At 54.3% G+C, this 15,659-nt stretch overlaps 1 protein-coding gene across 8 annotated transcripts in view; it reads right to left on the bottom strand.

Moving 5' to 3' along the window:
- ACLY (ATP citrate lyase) overlaps positions 1 to 15,450 on the bottom strand; it is a 48,562-nt gene extending 33,112 nt beyond the window's left edge. For 2 of the 8 annotated variants that reach the window (XM_049636053.1, XM_049636047.1), the window contains exons 1-9: positions 15,306 to 15,450; positions 13,829 to 13,898; positions 12,325 to 12,468; positions 6,469 to 6,650; positions 5,227 to 5,349; positions 3,214 to 3,276; positions 2,429 to 2,619; positions 1,870 to 1,949; positions 602 to 732 (exon numbers count right to left, since the gene is read on the bottom strand). In XM_049636053.1, coding sequence (XP_049492010.1) covers positions 602 to 732; positions 1,870 to 1,949; positions 2,429 to 2,619; positions 3,214 to 3,276; positions 5,227 to 5,349; positions 6,469 to 6,627 — 747 coding nt within the window. In that variant the 5' untranslated portion in view covers positions 6,628 to 6,650; positions 12,325 to 12,468; positions 13,829 to 13,898; positions 15,306 to 15,450. Of the gene's footprint in view, positions 1 to 601; positions 733 to 1,869; positions 1,950 to 2,428; positions 2,620 to 3,213; positions 3,277 to 5,226; positions 5,350 to 6,468; positions 6,651 to 11,528; positions 11,661 to 12,324; positions 12,481 to 13,828; positions 13,899 to 14,158; positions 14,221 to 15,305 lie in introns of those variants that run through there. The other 6 variants (XM_049636055.1, XM_049636054.1, XM_049636048.1 and 3 more) reach the window with 5 other exon arrangements.
- Positions 15,451 to 15,659: the final 209 nt, after the last annotated feature.

A 15,659-nucleotide genomic window follows, 5' to 3' on the forward strand; every position in this document is an offset into this window, starting at 1 on the left:
TCCTCAAGGACCAGAACCACCCATAGCCACAGTCGCTGCCTGGGGACAAACTTCCCAACTCCTTTCTCTCTGTCCTCAAGTCCCTGACCCTCTGCCCAAGTCCCAGGTCTCACTAGGTCACCCTGCTTCTAAACAGCCCCCAATCCCAATGTATGCCTGCCTGGTTCATCACACGCCCCTTCTTCCAGCCCAACCTCTTGCCCTGGCCTGGGTTATGACTCACAGGCCTAATCCTGCTGTGAAGACCTCTCAGATGATGTGGTGGGAAAGAGCAATTAAAATTCTCAGCAAGTGGCCAAGAGAACTACCTTCCCCCGGCAGGATGAGCAAGATCCACTCGGAATTATCAACAAATCAAGTTAAGAGCCCAGGGAGGTTGATTGAGAGAGAAGTCTAAAAGGATTTCTGGCCGGGATTCAGAGGCTTGGCTGACTCCCACCCCCACCTCCTTTGGGGGTTTTAAGAAAATTAAATGGCTCTCGACCTTCCCTTCCTGCCAAATAAACAGCGCACAAGGGGGGCCCGATGCTCCTCTGAGATTAGTCACCCTCCCCCAGGTCCCCATCATGTTCCATCTCCTCCCCAGAGCAGCCAGCCTTACCTCTGGATAAGCTTCCCGCCCGAAGGGAGGAGGGAACTCTATATCACCCCACTTCACTTTGCAGATGTAGTCGGCTGTGGCATCTACCTTGGCCGCCAGGTCAAGGACATAGACGCCATCTTTGGTCACAACTGTGAGAAAAGCAGAGGTACTCAGATGCCAGCCCCCCGGCAAAGGCGTCTACCACCAACCTCCAAACCCCTCCACAGGCTTCCCCACCACCACCTCCCGAGGTCCCACCCAGACCTAACAACTGCCCAGCTCTGCAAGAAACCGGACGGCCATTCCACACAGCTTTTCCCCCGTTAGAAGAGAAATAAATTAATTAAGACCACTCCCCTCCCTCCCTGACTTACAGGTAATGTGACAGGGATGTCATGTTTAGTTGCCCTGGCAATTTTTTAACATTTTTTGAAAAGCGACACTCTATGCCTTAAATATCTAACCATTCACCCATCCACAGCCCTACCACTAAAACATAAAGTGTTAAGGTACGAGCTGCTGTTGGGAGGCCCCCCACCCCGACCCTTAGGTGTATATATCTGGGTTTCTCGAGGTTGGCCAGGAGAAGCCTTAGTTGCCTGTGGGAGTGGGAAACCACTGGGTACACTGAGCCCCCAGCCAGCAGGATTCATTTACTGCCCATTAACTGGACATCCATCTTCCCTTTACCCCTGGCTCGTTTAACTAATGAAGTCAGCAAACAGCCATCTGGTCCATTAGAGGGGTTGCATCCCCAGCTGGAATCTGGAATCTGGACTTTGCCCTGAACAGCCCTGGCCAGAGCCAGCTCACGCCACCTGCCTCCCTCACAGCCTGAGGGGCCTGGACCAAGATCTTCCCAGCTTGGGGATCAATGATTGACCAACTCCTGGGGAGTGCTCCAAGGGCCTGAAGAGGAAAGAAGAGCCCGAACGGTCAGACCAGTGAAGGGGCAGCCCAGGTCCTGGGAGAACAGCCTAACCCCTGCCAGGAATAGCCACTAAGCAGAGTCAGATCAAAATCAGGACTTCCCCATCACAGAACAAAATAAGAGCAAAGAAAGCTGGAGGTGGTTAAACAGGAATTATCGTTGTCTTCTGAGAGCTCGGAAATGAGAGACTGCACTCCACGAGCCCAGACATCCCTCTACACACCGCACACCCGGCAGTGCCCTCTACGCGTGGGGGGGGTCTGGTGTGTCGAACGTCAAGGCCAGGGTTACCACAGGCACTGAGACCCTGTTATAACTGTCCTTTGCCCAGGTCCACGCCAGCAGAGCCAGTTACCAAGGGGGTTGATCTCGAGGTAGGTGAAGTACAGATCCTCATAGAAATTGAAGAGACCAGAGATAAAGCTGGCCAGAATCCTAGAGCGGGGAGGGAGAGAGAGACGGTCAATCTTCAGGGAGGGGCAACAGGCTCGGCAGCACGTCCCAAACCTCCCTCTCCCCACGGCCATCTCTTACTGACAGCTCCTCTTCCCAAAGCCTGCCCTGCCAACCTCTCGCTTCCCTCTGTAAGCCCTGCTCCCTGGACATCACTCTTCAGCCACTGAGACGGAAAGGAGCTGTCAGGCATGCAGCCGGAGGTGTTGGTACCAGACAGACAGGGCCAGTGGGGTGAGGGATGCTTACGGCATATTTCAGTCTGAGCCAGCTTCCTGTCTGCCCCCTGCTCCCCTCCTTGGGACAGGGAGGCGCTGTGCCTTCCCTCTCACCCAGACGCTGGGGCAGGGCAGCGGATGCCCACACAGGGAAGACCACCTTGCTTTCCCTGCCCTGTGTCCGGAGCTCTCGACCTTCCCCGCTCCCCCACTGCCACCTGCCTGCCCTCCCTCTCACTCAACTCTTTCTTCTCTTCAGGAGCGTGGACTAAGAGGTGTTTCTTGATGTCCTCAGCATTCAGTTTCTTGTCCACGCCAACGAGCAGTTTCTGGGCTTTGGTGTCCACGTCGCCCACGTCCACCCCACCTTCATGGTGGAACAGGACATAGTCCCCTTCTCGGGTCGCATAGATGCAGACATAGAACTCCTCCGCCTTGCAGGGGAAGACAGTACCACGTGGGGGAGGGGCACTGAACTGGCAAGCCCAACCCCTTTGGGTGCATTTCTAAAACCCTAGTAAAGGGGCGCCTGGGTGGCTCAGTCAGTTAAGCATCTGACTCTTGGTTTCGGCTCAGGTCACGAGCCGGTTCGTGAGTTTGAGCCCTGAGGCAGGCTCTGCGTTGACGGTGGGAAGCCTGCTTGGGATTCTGTCTCCCTTTCTCTCTCAAAATAAATAAATGTAAAAAGTTACTGTCTTCCCTTCAGGGACAAGAGGAGAGCAGAGGCCATTGCCTAGCTGACAGTCCAGACTCAGCCACTGTGACCCGATCTGGGGGAGGGTGCCTGCCTTCAAGTCTTTCTCATCCCAGCACCGAGAAGCCCCCTGTTACCAGCCCTGACTCCTCCCTGCTACAAACTAAGCCTTTCCCTTCATCTCTGGACTCCCTGCTCCATGGCACCCTCAGACCCTCAGAGAGTCTGGTCCTTTTCACTTTTCTCCAGCAGCTTGATTTCTCCTTTCATCATTTTAGAGTCGACAAACACAAAGTGGGAGAGAAGACCCGGCTTGGAGCCACGTCACACATACCTGACTGTGGGGAACAAAGGGTTCGATCAGAAAGTTCTTGAGGAAGCCTTTGGCCTTGCCAACCTATTGAGATTGAGAAAAATAAAGCTTAGATGGACCAGCGGGTCTTGTCCCCCAGGGCAGGAGGACTGCCCTCTGCTCCCTCTACTTGGCTGTCCCACCGGAGCCGGGGCTCAGGTACTACTGCCACGACATCTGGCAGAGAGAGATTTTCCAGAAACCAGGGCAATGGGGTCACAGACCCTAAGCTGAAGAAGTCTTCACGAGATACTCCTTCACCCACTGCCAGCCACACTGCAGTGTACTGACCTCACACGTTCTTTCTCTGCCTCCTCTGGAGGGTGACAAATGAGCTGGGCTAACAAATGTTGCCCCCGCCCCCACAGCACAGACATCAGGACTCCTCTCCCTCCTGCCATCAGTAGCACAAGTTAAAGAGCACAGACAAATCAAGGCTCTCCATCCCTGAGCTCAAGCAGAGAGACCCAGCCCAAGGACAGAAGTCTGGGCCTGGGAACAGCAGGGATGGGGGGGAGCGGGGGGAGGGAGAGCTTGACGGGGAAAACTTCACGCACACTTTCCTGGCTGAGGACAACAGGCCTGCAGAGCTAATCAGTTTGAGTGGGTCCCTGGCGGCTGCCGAGGCGAGACAGCCCTCATCCCAGAGTGTCTCAAAGCCCCCCCCCCCCCCCCCCCCCCCCAGCCCGTGTGCGTCACTGCTGAGTCAGGGACCAGACAGTGATCCCTCAGAGGTAATGAGCCGCTTCTGCCGAGGCGGACACTGTTGCCGGCCCCGACACGGCTGACAGCCCCCTCCCAACAGCAGCTGAGGAGAAAGAACACAAGGACCTCTCTGGGGACACCACTCAGCCCCCAGTCCTGCCGTCCTCTCGCCAAAGGCCTGCAAGCAAAAAGGCCAGTAGAGATCCCTCCGGCCCCAGGTCCACATACGAGTTTAAGAGGTCCTCTTTAGTTCAAGAGCCAAAAACTGGGAAATTACCACAAAGAGCTGATTGGAGAGAGCCCAGGAAGAGAGGAAGACAGCTTCGTTGTCATCCTCACCCTGCTTCCAGGACGGCCAAAGAAGAGAACAGCTCAGCCCTGGTGACAGTCACCCAAGATGGGGCAAAGCTGCGCATGGACAGCACACCCTTCCCGGCCTCAGGCCCGCCTCAGCCCGCTCCCCCTTGCCTGTTCTCCAGTCCCGTCCAGGAGTAAAAAGGAAAAGAAGTGCAATTTTATTTCTGAGCCTCTCCTAGCCTTCCCTAAACCACATTTCACTTCAGCTCTCTCATCTACAGAGTTGACATTAATCACTAAGCTGGGGGAAGCCAAGAACTGAATTTCCTCTTCAGTGTTACCAGTCTCATCCTCGGCTCTTGGTCGAATAACGTCTCTGCCTAAAAGATTCTGCACCTGCCTTCTGCAACTTTTTCTTGCCGGCCCTCTTAGGCATACACGTCACGACAAGCTGCTGTGCCCTTTCTGGAAACGGAAAAGAAAGGACTTCCCAGAATGAGCCTCAGAGTCTCATCTCCGTGATGGGTCTGTTAAAGAAACAAACCATTTCCGGGGCGCCTGGGTGGCTCAGTCGGTTAAGTGTCCGACCTCAGCTCAGGTCACGATCTCGCGGTTGGAGCCCCACGTCGGGCTCCACACCAACAGTGTGGACCCTGCTTGGGATTCTCCTCTGCCCCTCCCCCACCTGCGCGCCCGCTCTCCCTCTCTAAATAAACAAACAAACCAATAACAGACCGTTTCTACCTGGCCATGAACTGGACTGGGGTTACTTTTGCAGCCCATCTTGCCATTCGCTGATGGCAGAGCTGGGAGCGAGCACCAAGACTGGCCCTGCTACCAGGCAGCTCTGCGGGACCCAAGGCTGCAGTGTGGTCTTCCCCAGGCCACAGTGTGGCCGAGTAGGCAGTGAGCCTACAGGGCTGCTCATCTGGAGATGACCACATCCACTTCTGTTCCCACAGCACCTCCACCCCAACCTATAGCCGTACTCACGGTGGCCTCCTGTCCCAGCCGTGGTTTCAGCCAGGACTTAATGCCTTCCAGAGTGAGGTTGACCCCAACGAGGCCCAGCTTTCCACGCCGTTTGATCAGCTGGTCTGGCTTGACCACCAAGTTCTGGAACAAGAGGGAAAGGAAAGAAACGGGAGAGTAAGAGATTACAGTCTGGCGACCCGAAGCACAGGACAGCCTGCATGGCTTCCTATCCACCCATCCGTTCTTCAGTGTCAACTCCTAGAAGCTTTTCTCACCTATCCAAGCCTATACCTTTCTTTTGACATCCAGGAATCTGGAGCCATCCGTGCCCCGAATGGGGCCTGGCACAGTGTAGATACTTACCACATACCTGCCGCATGAGTGATTCCCTACCCTCCCTATGAGACATCTTAGCTCCACTAAACCATGAAGCCCTCAGAATATGGACCAGCACCTGTGTTCCAAAAGGAAGAACAGGGGGACAGAGCCTTGTGGTGACCAAGGACCTTAGAGTTCTGGTCAATCCCATCCCTGGGCCTGACCCCGTCTACAGGCCCAGCAAGCAGCCCCTAAGCACTGCTCACATGCTGCCAGCCAGGAAATGCGCCACCTCCCGAGGCAGCTCCTTTCATGGGTGGGCTACCTTGTGCTGGGAGGGAACATGCACCCCCAGAACCTGCTCTCCTGGCCCTGCCCAAGAAGTCTCTGCCTCCCAACAATGGTCCCACAGGGACCCGGACAGAGGAGCCTCTACTCTGGGCTGGCTGCCACACAAAGTCCACAGCACGCTTCCTCATGGCCCGAACACATTCCTAACATGCTGCACTTGGGAAGAGTGGAGCCCACACCCACTTTTACTGAGCACCTACAAGTGCCAGGTGGCACACCAAATGCTTTCCAGACATTATTGCTAATCTTTATAGCTCACAGGGTGAGTGTTCCGCCCATCTGACAGATGGGGAATCTGCCACTCGAGAGAGGTAAAACAGCTTGCTCCAGGCCACACGGTTAATCAACAGAGAGCTTTGGTCTGGACTCCAGTCAGTCAAGCTCCAAGCCCTTGCGCTGTGTTCCCTGCTGGGGCGTCTCAACACGTGGGGCCCGGAGCCGAACACAAAATCCCACTCAGCCCACTGCACGCTGCCCACTGATGTGGGCAGTCTGCCATCATGTGACCCGGTGGGACATCTCCACCAAACCGACCGTCTCTATTCCTCTGACCCTGGGCCCGGAAGAAGGGCCTGGGGAGGGTGGGCTCACCTGGCTGAGCAGCCAAGGGTGGTCCTGCAGCAGGCGGGCCCAGTCTGTGTCAGGGGTGACCCGGGCATACTTGAACCGGTTCTGGATGGCTGAGGTGGTGCAGATGAACTTGTAAAGGAGTTCTTTGCCCGTCTGCTCCGAAATCGCCTTGGCCGACATGGCCGCAGAGGGACCTGCTCTACCTGTTGGGAGGAACAGGAGCTGGTGGGCAGGGGAAGAGACCCGTGTCCAGCTGCCCCCAGACAGTAAGACCAGATCTCAGCACTTCTCAGGAGGCAGAAGGAGGACTGGCCCAGCAGGAGGGAAGGAAGCGAGATCTCAATGAGCACTTCTTTTTTTTTTTTTTAATATGAAATTTATTGTCAAATTGGTTTCCAAACAATATCCAGTGCTCATCCCAACAGGTGCCCTCCTCAATGCCCATCACCCACTTTCCCCTCCCCACCACCCCCCATCAACCTTCGGTTTGTTCTCAGTATTTAAGAATCGCTTATGGCTTGCCTCCTTCCCTCTCTGTAACTTTTCCCTCTTCCCCTCCCCCCTGGTCTTTTGTTGAGTTTCTCAGGATCCACATATGAGTGAAAGCATATGGTATCTGTCTTTCTCTGCCTGACTTATTTCACTTAGCATAACACTCTCCAGTTCCATCCACGTTGCTACAAAAGGCCAGAGTTCATTCTTTCTCATTGCCAAGTAGTATTCCATTGTGTATATAAACCACATCTTCTTTATCCACTCATCAGTTGATGGACATTTAGGCTCTTTCCATAATTTGGCTATTGTTGAAAGTGCTGCTATAAACATTGGGGTACAAGTGCCCCTGTGCATCAGCACTCCTGTATCCCTTGGGTACATTCCTAGCAGTGCTATTGCTGGGTCATAGGGTAGATCTATTTTTAATTTTTTGAGGAACCTCCACACTGTTTTCCAGAGCGGCTGCACCAGTTTGCATTCCCACTCAATGAGCACTTTTGACATCAGGGAAGGAGGATCAGGAAGTGAAGAGAGAGAGAAGGTGGAGATAAACAAAGGTGGCATGTTCCCCAGGTCTCTTGGCCTCAACCTTGTCTCTACTTCCTCTCGACAAACCAGCTCACATTCATCTTGGAGCAAAAGGCAGCTGGCTGGGGAGACAGGAATACCAGTGGTATGACCCAAACCCATGTGCTGGTCCCACCCGAGGTCCCACACAGACACTGAAACACACCCTTTGGTTCTGTGACCTACGGGGCGCACAGCCAGAATTATGCAATCCTGCCCTTACTCCCCTCCCCCTACAGGTTTCGTCTCCCCCACATCCAGACTCACCCATTTCACGCACTTACACTCACCATCAGGCTGTAGGCCAGGCAGGTGAGTTTACTTAACCCCAGGCAGGATCAAACCCTCAAGGAGCAGAGAGTCACCTCAGAGTCCATTTCTCCCAGGACACTAGACTCCCACCCCCGAGTTCAGAGCAGGCACTGGGCAGGGAAACTGTGACCTTCAGTACATCCCACCCGCCCCACTGAGTCACTCAGCTTGCTAATTTAGAGCAAAACAGAGGCCTCTCTGGGGACCACCCTGTACTGGTCCCTTCTAGCTGAGCCGAAGCTGAGGGAGGAGGCAGCAGTCATCCCAGGTCACATGGATATAGAAGTCATCTCATACGAACCCTGTGAGGTACACGGAGATTCATAATCCTATTTCTTAGATGAGGAATAGCAGCTCAGAGGAGCTACCATACCTTGCCCAAAAAGCCAAACAAATGAGCAGGGGACCCAGGACTTGAACCCAAATACTCTTATTCCTGCTCCCCAGAAAACCCCACACTCGTCAGCCCGAGAGAAAAGACCATTTCTCCCAGGACCAGGCCATGTCCCCCCCTTCACCTCACAGAAGGGTCTGTGATGACAATTTCTTCATTTTCCGTCCCCACCGCGTTGTCCTGACACACCCATTCTCCCATGGTAGCAAGTTGGGGAGAGGACCAGGGGAAGGGGGAGGGAAAGGAAACCAAGTCATTCAGACTAAGAACTTGGCCTCATCAGGAAAAGTCACTCCAATCTCTTCCACAGAGATCCAGAACTGAAGTTGCTGAATTTGCTGAGAAGAAAAGTCAAGTTCAAATAAAAGAAGGCGGACCCGGGGGACTAGCTGGTTTATACACACAGGAAGGTGGGTCTCCATCTCCAGCTCAGGGAAGGCCAAAGTTTCAGAGGCTACTCTCCACCTCCCTCCCAACCGGCTTGGCTGGCCCCCTCGGCCTCCCAGCTAGTCTCCAACTCAGCACAATGGGTGCTTTCAGTCTGGTGTCTGGCCCAAAGTGGGGTAGCTGGGAAGGGGCTCAAAAGAGATGTTCCCTTTTCTGGCCTTCCCCTGGGATGACTTCCGGCTCCTCCTCAGCAAGAGTTTCCAAAGGTGATGCTTCAGCCAGCCCCTGGGTCCTGCAGCCCTCCACCCACCCCCCACCCACTCCAGCTCTATTTCCCAACCTTCTTGACTTCAGACCAGAAAAACTGGTCCTGAAATCAGATGGGTACACCTGCCCCCACCCCCTTCCCAAACAGAGCGCAACCTAGGGCAGATGAAGCAGGGAAAGGAGGCGGTAGCTGCTGGCCATGCTCCGTGGTTCAGAAACATCAAGCACCTGTGATCACAAACTCCAGGAGTTTGCTAAGCCTCCCCAAGCAGAGAACAGTCTGACACTACCAGAACAACAACCCCCTCAAAACTGGCACCTCCCAAAGCAGACAAAGGAAAGGGGTAAGAAAAGGCCTGTTCTGCAGCTGGAAAATCACAACTTTCTTGAGTCCCAGGCAAGACAAGAGTTCATTTCCACAGGATGGTTGGAGGGGGGCAGGGGGTGGACACAACAAGGGGATGATATAGGATAGAACAGATTCGCCAGCTTACCAAAATAAGATATGCCACCAGAGCACTTTGGCGTAGATGGCTGGGCAGGCCCTTTCAAGGCCAAGACAGGATTTATATGATGGAATAAAATGGGGAAAGAATCTGGTCTCTGCATGTTCACCAAATGCAGGAAAGAAGGCTCACAAACCCAGGGAGGGGTCTCGGTGGAGAAAATTCGAAAAATTAATCATTCAGAAGGGTCTTGGAAGTCTCTCTAGGGCAGTGGCTCTTAACCTACTTGAGGTCTCAGATTCCTGAGCGCATGAAGAAAAGCCCCGAAAAATGTGCGCCTCATTTCAAGATGCTTATGATTATGACCACAGACCACCAGTTAAGAGCATCTACTGTAGTGACAGCGCGGCTGAAAGTGTATACCAATCTGGATCTGGGGATCCACTCCCCCAGAGTCCTAGGCTGCCTCCTCAGGAACTGAATATGCTCTCGAACTGGTGATAGGTGATTTTAGGACAAAGCTAAGACCCCAGGGGTCCACTCTGGGGCCCTAGGAACTGTCACCTAATAACAAGTAAAATGTAAACCATTTGGGGGATATCATGCCGAGGAACCTGAACACACACACACACACACACACACACACACACACATCACACATATCCTCTCTCTCCCCTCAAGGGAAGGACTTTATGAGCTGAATGGGGTCTTTTCTGCAGACAGGGTGAGTGACCCAGGATTGAGTTCATCCACAGCAGCCACTGAGAACTGAAGCAGCCCACAGGGAAGGCTGAATGAAAGCAGACTGTTTCCCAGGAATGTATCCCTGGGACATAGCCAGTGCAGAGGAACCACTGGAGATGCTACTTAGGGTCTCCCCCCGGGAAAGACAAAGAGCACTCCTTTATAGATCAGTATCCATAGGACTGGTTTTTGTGTTTTTTTGTTTTTGTTTTTGTTTTTTGTTTTTTGGAGGGGAGGGTTGTTTTTAAGAGGACAAGCAATTCCTGGAATAAAGGGAAGAGGCAGAATTCTGTGAGGGTCCCCCTAGTGCAGCAAGCATGTCAGAATGGGATGGAGACACCAGCTGCCTGGTTTCCAAGGGCTCTTCCTGTCATCTGGCCCAAGCTTCTGAAGTTCTCTAAGAGATAAAAATTACCACCCCCGCCCTGGGTAGCTGGGGTCTACCAGGTTTTCCTCAAGCAGTATTTCAGAAATCCAAGATCTGAGCGGGCTGAAAGACCTCAGAGCAAAGTTAGTGGGTGGAAGGCGTGGGCTGGTTGGCCAAACTGGTGCCATGCACTGCTCCTCCCCTCTCCAAAATCCTCCTGCCAGGCCGACCCTGGGGACCACCCAATGGCAGAACTCCTCGCTACTGCACAGTATCTGCCAAGGTTGGAGAGGGCAGCAGGCGCTGGGTCTGGCCCTCTGCCAGGCCCTACAGGAGGGCGGCGGCAGCATCCTCAGCCCTCTCCGGGACCTTGCCTTGGCCAGGCTCGGCACAGGCGTCAGCGCCAGGGGTGGGAGGGAGACGGGCACCCCGGCCATCTGTCGCTTAGAGGCTGGGCCCGACGGCACCTCCTGAGCGAGGAGGGTCCTTCCCGCGCCGGTGCTCCACGGCCCGGTCCTTGCGGGCGAGGCCAGGCGTCGGGCACCCTGGGACAGCCCGGCGCCGCGTGGCCCGCCAAGGCTACGCGCCGGGCTCGCTCCCTCCACTTTCGGCGCGGGACTCAGTCGCTTCTTCACAAAAAAAAGAGAGGAAGCGCCCGAGCCCGGATAGGAGTGGGGCGAGTGGCCACCGGTGACCCCGATGGGGACAAGAGGGAGGCCCGCTAAAGCCCGAAGAGGCTCGAGGACTGGCCCCGGTGGGGGTGAGAGGGGCCTGGTTGGTGCAAATGCAATTTAGCGGAGGGAAAAGAAGCCAGGGCGGCGGCACACCCTATGCAAACTCCCTGGAACTGGAATGTGGGAGAGTGGGGGTGGGGTGGTCGACACGCTGCCACCAGTCGGGGTTCCGAGCGAAGGCTAACCTAAAGCGAAGTCCCCCCCCACCCCAAAAAAAAAAAAAAAAAAAAAACTTCCAAGCAGAAGCAGGGAGGACGCGTGAGCACCAAGACGGCGCCGGGGAAAGCGGTTCCGGGTTGGGGGAGGGAGGCGGGAAGCTCCTCGGGCAGGTGGAGTACCCCGCGCGAAAGCAGCTGCCCGCCACTCACCTTTCTGCGAAAGCCCGTGCGCAGCGCTCCCTCCGCAGGCCCCGCCTCGCCGCCCAGTGCCCGGAGCGCTCCAGCCTCCAGCAGTCGCCGGGGAGCCGGCTTTTGTCCAGGCCCCTGCGGGCTTCTCCCCGCCCCCATCGGCACACGGCGCAAGCGGCCCCGCGATTGGTCACACGCGTTCCCTAGCCTGAGCGCCAAGGCTCCTCCGAATTTGCTGCCCGGGATAGCTCTGCCCCCGGAGGCGGGACTCAGGGGCTGCTGGGACTTGAAGTCCAGCTGGCGTGTCCGTCCGGAGGGCTGGTGGGCGCCGCCTCTCCGGATCCGGTAGGGCCGGGGCGGGGCCGGGGGCGGGGCCGGGGGCGGGGCCTCGGGTGGGGAGATGGGCCGGGCTATGCCGGGAGGAGAACGGACGGGGCGGGGGGCCGTGGCCTGATCACTTAGGGGCTGGGCCGACCGCCACTCCGAAGGAAGCGGTGGTGGGGGGTGAGGGGGAGGGTTGGCAGAACAGGCTGTTGCACAGTTTTAGAGACCTGGAGTCTCCTTCTCTTCCCCTGGGAGAAACTAACCTCCGCATCCCGGCCTCCTAAAATTGGTGACACTGAACACAGTTGCTTAAACCCGCTTTTTACGTAGCGATGGCAGACTGCTTTTGCATTTGAACGTGGGCTCTCTCTATTGAGCCGGTGGGGCTAGACTGAGAGATCAGGTAAACCTGCCAATGTGGGATAGGGCAGGGGATGAGGTGAGCGGGTGGGGCTAGGTGGGTGCCAGTCACATCGCTTTGCGTCCCACTCACCTCACCTCCAGGCGGAGCTGAGAATTCAACGGAGAGGTTCTAGCACAAGGCTGGGGTCATCTCTGCAGGTCTCCTTTCCCTTACCCACCATCGGAAGCTTCCACACTGGAATGAATGAACTGTTGCCTCCTCCTTCTCCATTACCTGTGAGACAGGCTATTTTCCAAACCAAAAACTGGGACACCCGGTCTGACAGGTGCTGGTGAATTAGGTGGAGCAGAATATTTGAAATCAAGCAGTCCTGAAAACCAGGACATATATTTACTGCTCTGACATTCTGGATCTTTCACCCCAGTCCTGAAGGTCTCGGGAGCCGCTCCAGGACCCTAACAGCTGCCTAACTAGCTCCAGGAAGGAGTATCAATGGAGCACTGATCAACTCAGGTGAAGGGGTCAGCCCAGTATGCAGAGAATCACCATGCCTGAGCCACTGCCAAGCACTCTGGGTCCCACTGACACACTGCAACAGTGTTGCGACATTCTTGTGGACAAAAACTTTTGGAAGCCCTCTTTCCTCCAATTCAGCTGTAGCCAGGAGTGGGTCAGCTAAAGTCACTCACTGCCCATGCCTGAACTAAGTGATCCCTGATGATGTCACTTTCTGGTTGCTTCCTTCTCAATGGTCCTTTTCAAAGAACAACTCCTCACATCCTCTCTCCTGTTGGTCCTGGAGACTGACCAACAATCAATCTATGGATTGAGCTCCAACCCTATCAAGAATCTCCCCAAAGATCACAAATCTCAGGGAAGTGTCACCTCTCAGTAGGTAAAGAAAACATCTCTTATGAGGGGCCCCTGGGTGGCTTAGTCGGTTAAGCATCCAACTTCTGCTCAGGTCATGATCCCGTGGTTCAGGGGTTCAAGCCCCACAATGGGCTCTGTGCTGACAGCTCAGAGCCTGGAGCCTGCTTCAGATTCTGTGTCTCCCTCTCTCTCTCTCTCTCTCTGCCCTTCTCCCGCTCACACTCTGTCTCTGTCTCTCTCTCAAAAATAAATAAACATTTAAAACATTTTTTAAAAAAGGAAAGAAAGAAAGAAAACATCTCCTAGCCTTGGGGGACAGAAATTCCAGGTCTTCAGGGGCTAGCAGGAAGATTGTAGTCAGGTGCCCTGATTATCCCTCTGGCTAGAAAGATACAACTCATCCAGAAACAGTCATCCAGGTAGAACATAAACTGTAAGAAATGTTCATCAATTTGGCAATATCGATAAAAATTTTTTTTTCAACGTTTTTATTTATTTTTGGGACAGAGAGAGACAGAGCATGAACGGGGGAGGGGCAGAGAGAGAGGGAGACATAGAATCGGAAACAGGCTCCAGGCTCCGAGCCATCAGCCCAGAGCCTGACGCGGGGCTCGAACTCACGGACCGCGAGATCGTGACCTGGCTGAAGTCGGACGCTTAACCGACTGCGCCACCCAGGCGCCCCTATCGATAAAAATTTTAAATGCACATTCTTTTGCCCCAGCAATTTCATTACGAACAATTTATCCTTCACGTATACCTGCATATGTGCACGAAGATGAGGCTCTTTGCTTTGTTCACTGCTGTGTCTCCAGCACATTGAATAGGGCCTGGTACATAATAAACAATCAATAAATATTTGCTGAGTGATTAAGTCCCCCATATAGTTATTGCTGGGCCCAAATGTGACTAGCCCCAGGTGGGGGCAACAAGAAAGGAACTGTCCAGGGAGTGAGGGGAGGAGAGGTGCTGGCCCGAGGGTCCGTGAGCCAGCCAAGCACCGGGATTTTTCAGTTCTCTGAGTGGTTCAGTGCTAGGTCCTTCCCCACAGCCTTCAACCTCCCCAGGAAATACTCTCTCATTACTCCACCATGTTCCCACAGAGGCTCTTCTGCTCTGAATTGGTCAATTCACAAACGGTGAGATCATGACCTGAGGCGAAATCAAGAGTCAGACACTTAACCCACTAAGCCACCCAGGTGCCTCTGTTTTTGCCATTTGAATCACCTCTCTCCTCTTCTAGATCGAGCTGGAAGACAAGTCCATGCCCCCCGAGATAGGATATGGACACCATCTCCGTGCCTGGATTTCAGGCACACCACAACAGTTTCAGTGGCCTTAGACTATCCAGTGGCTCCCTCCTGGATTTTAATCCACTTTAGCTAATATTCATTGAGCACCTACTATGTCAAAGTCATGGGTGCTAATGCATACTCCTCACAACAACCGCTTGAGCTAAGCGTCATCATTTTGCAGATGGGCAACTGGCCCTCTGCTGCCAGGTCCCTTGCCCTGTCCACTACCACCTGCTGCAGGTGAGAAGGAAGAAAAGGAAATCATATCCAGTGAGTCTCCCCAACTTGGCTAGAAGCTCCTCAAGACCCAGGACCATGCCTTGTTCCTTTTGGCATCCCCAGGGCCTAGCATGGTGCTAGGCACACGTTAGGCACTCACTGTATACATGACTGAATAAATGCTGGAAAGAACATGTGAAGGAAGGAAGGAAATTGTAGAAGTCAGGGGAAGAGGGAGAAGATGCAGCCAAGATGGGGTCTACCTGAGTGTGCACTTCTAAACCCACCTGTCCCCTTGCGACAACCAGAGACAAGGGCTTACAGCAGAGGCCCGTCATGACCCACCCTGTGAGGAACCAGGGAAGTTCTCACTCCTGCAGCATTCACTGTTTGCCCAGCACTGAGCAGTCTCTAATCGGAGCCAAGGGCCAAGAGCCCATGTATCCTGGGGTAAGCTCCCCAAGGAGGTATGGCCAGAGCCAGAGCCAGCTTCTGTGCTCAGGAAACATTCTCCAGCCAGCCCAACCAGCTCCTGTCCAGCGTCTTTCCAGAGTCACCCCCCCTACTCTGCCCTCACCCTGTCTTAAAAACTGTCACTGCCTCGTGCTCACCAGGTGTGTTCCTCTTTAATTGCCTCCTCTTTCAGGAGGCACTCCTCCACTTTATCACTTCTTATCCTAAAACAGAACCTACACAGCCCCTCCCCCCCCCACATTACTTAACCTTGACTTTCACTTGACGTCTTTAACCTTCTCTCTAAATGAACTCATTATTTTTGTTTCTTGTCTCTCTTTGCCACGCTCTGTGTTTGGAAATTCTCTCAAGGGCAGGCAGAAGCAGGAGTCATGGTATGGGGACGCCTGGGTGCCTCAGTCAGTTAAGTGTCTGACTTCAACTCCGGTTGTGATCTCACAGATCGGATTGTGAGTTCCAGCCCTGCATCAGTCTCCCTGCTGTCAGCACAGAGCCTGCTTCAGGTCCTAGGATCCTCTGTCCCTCTTTCTCTGGCCCTCCCTGCCTGAAAAAAGAAAGAAAGAAAGAAAGAAAGAAAGAAAGAAAGAAAGAAAGAAAGAAAGA

This window comes from Panthera uncia, chromosome E1 (genome assembly GCF_023721935.1).
Source record: "Panthera uncia isolate 11264 chromosome E1, Puncia_PCG_1.0, whole genome shotgun sequence".
Classification (NCBI taxonomy): Eukaryota; Metazoa; Chordata; class Mammalia; order Carnivora; family Felidae; genus Panthera; species Panthera uncia.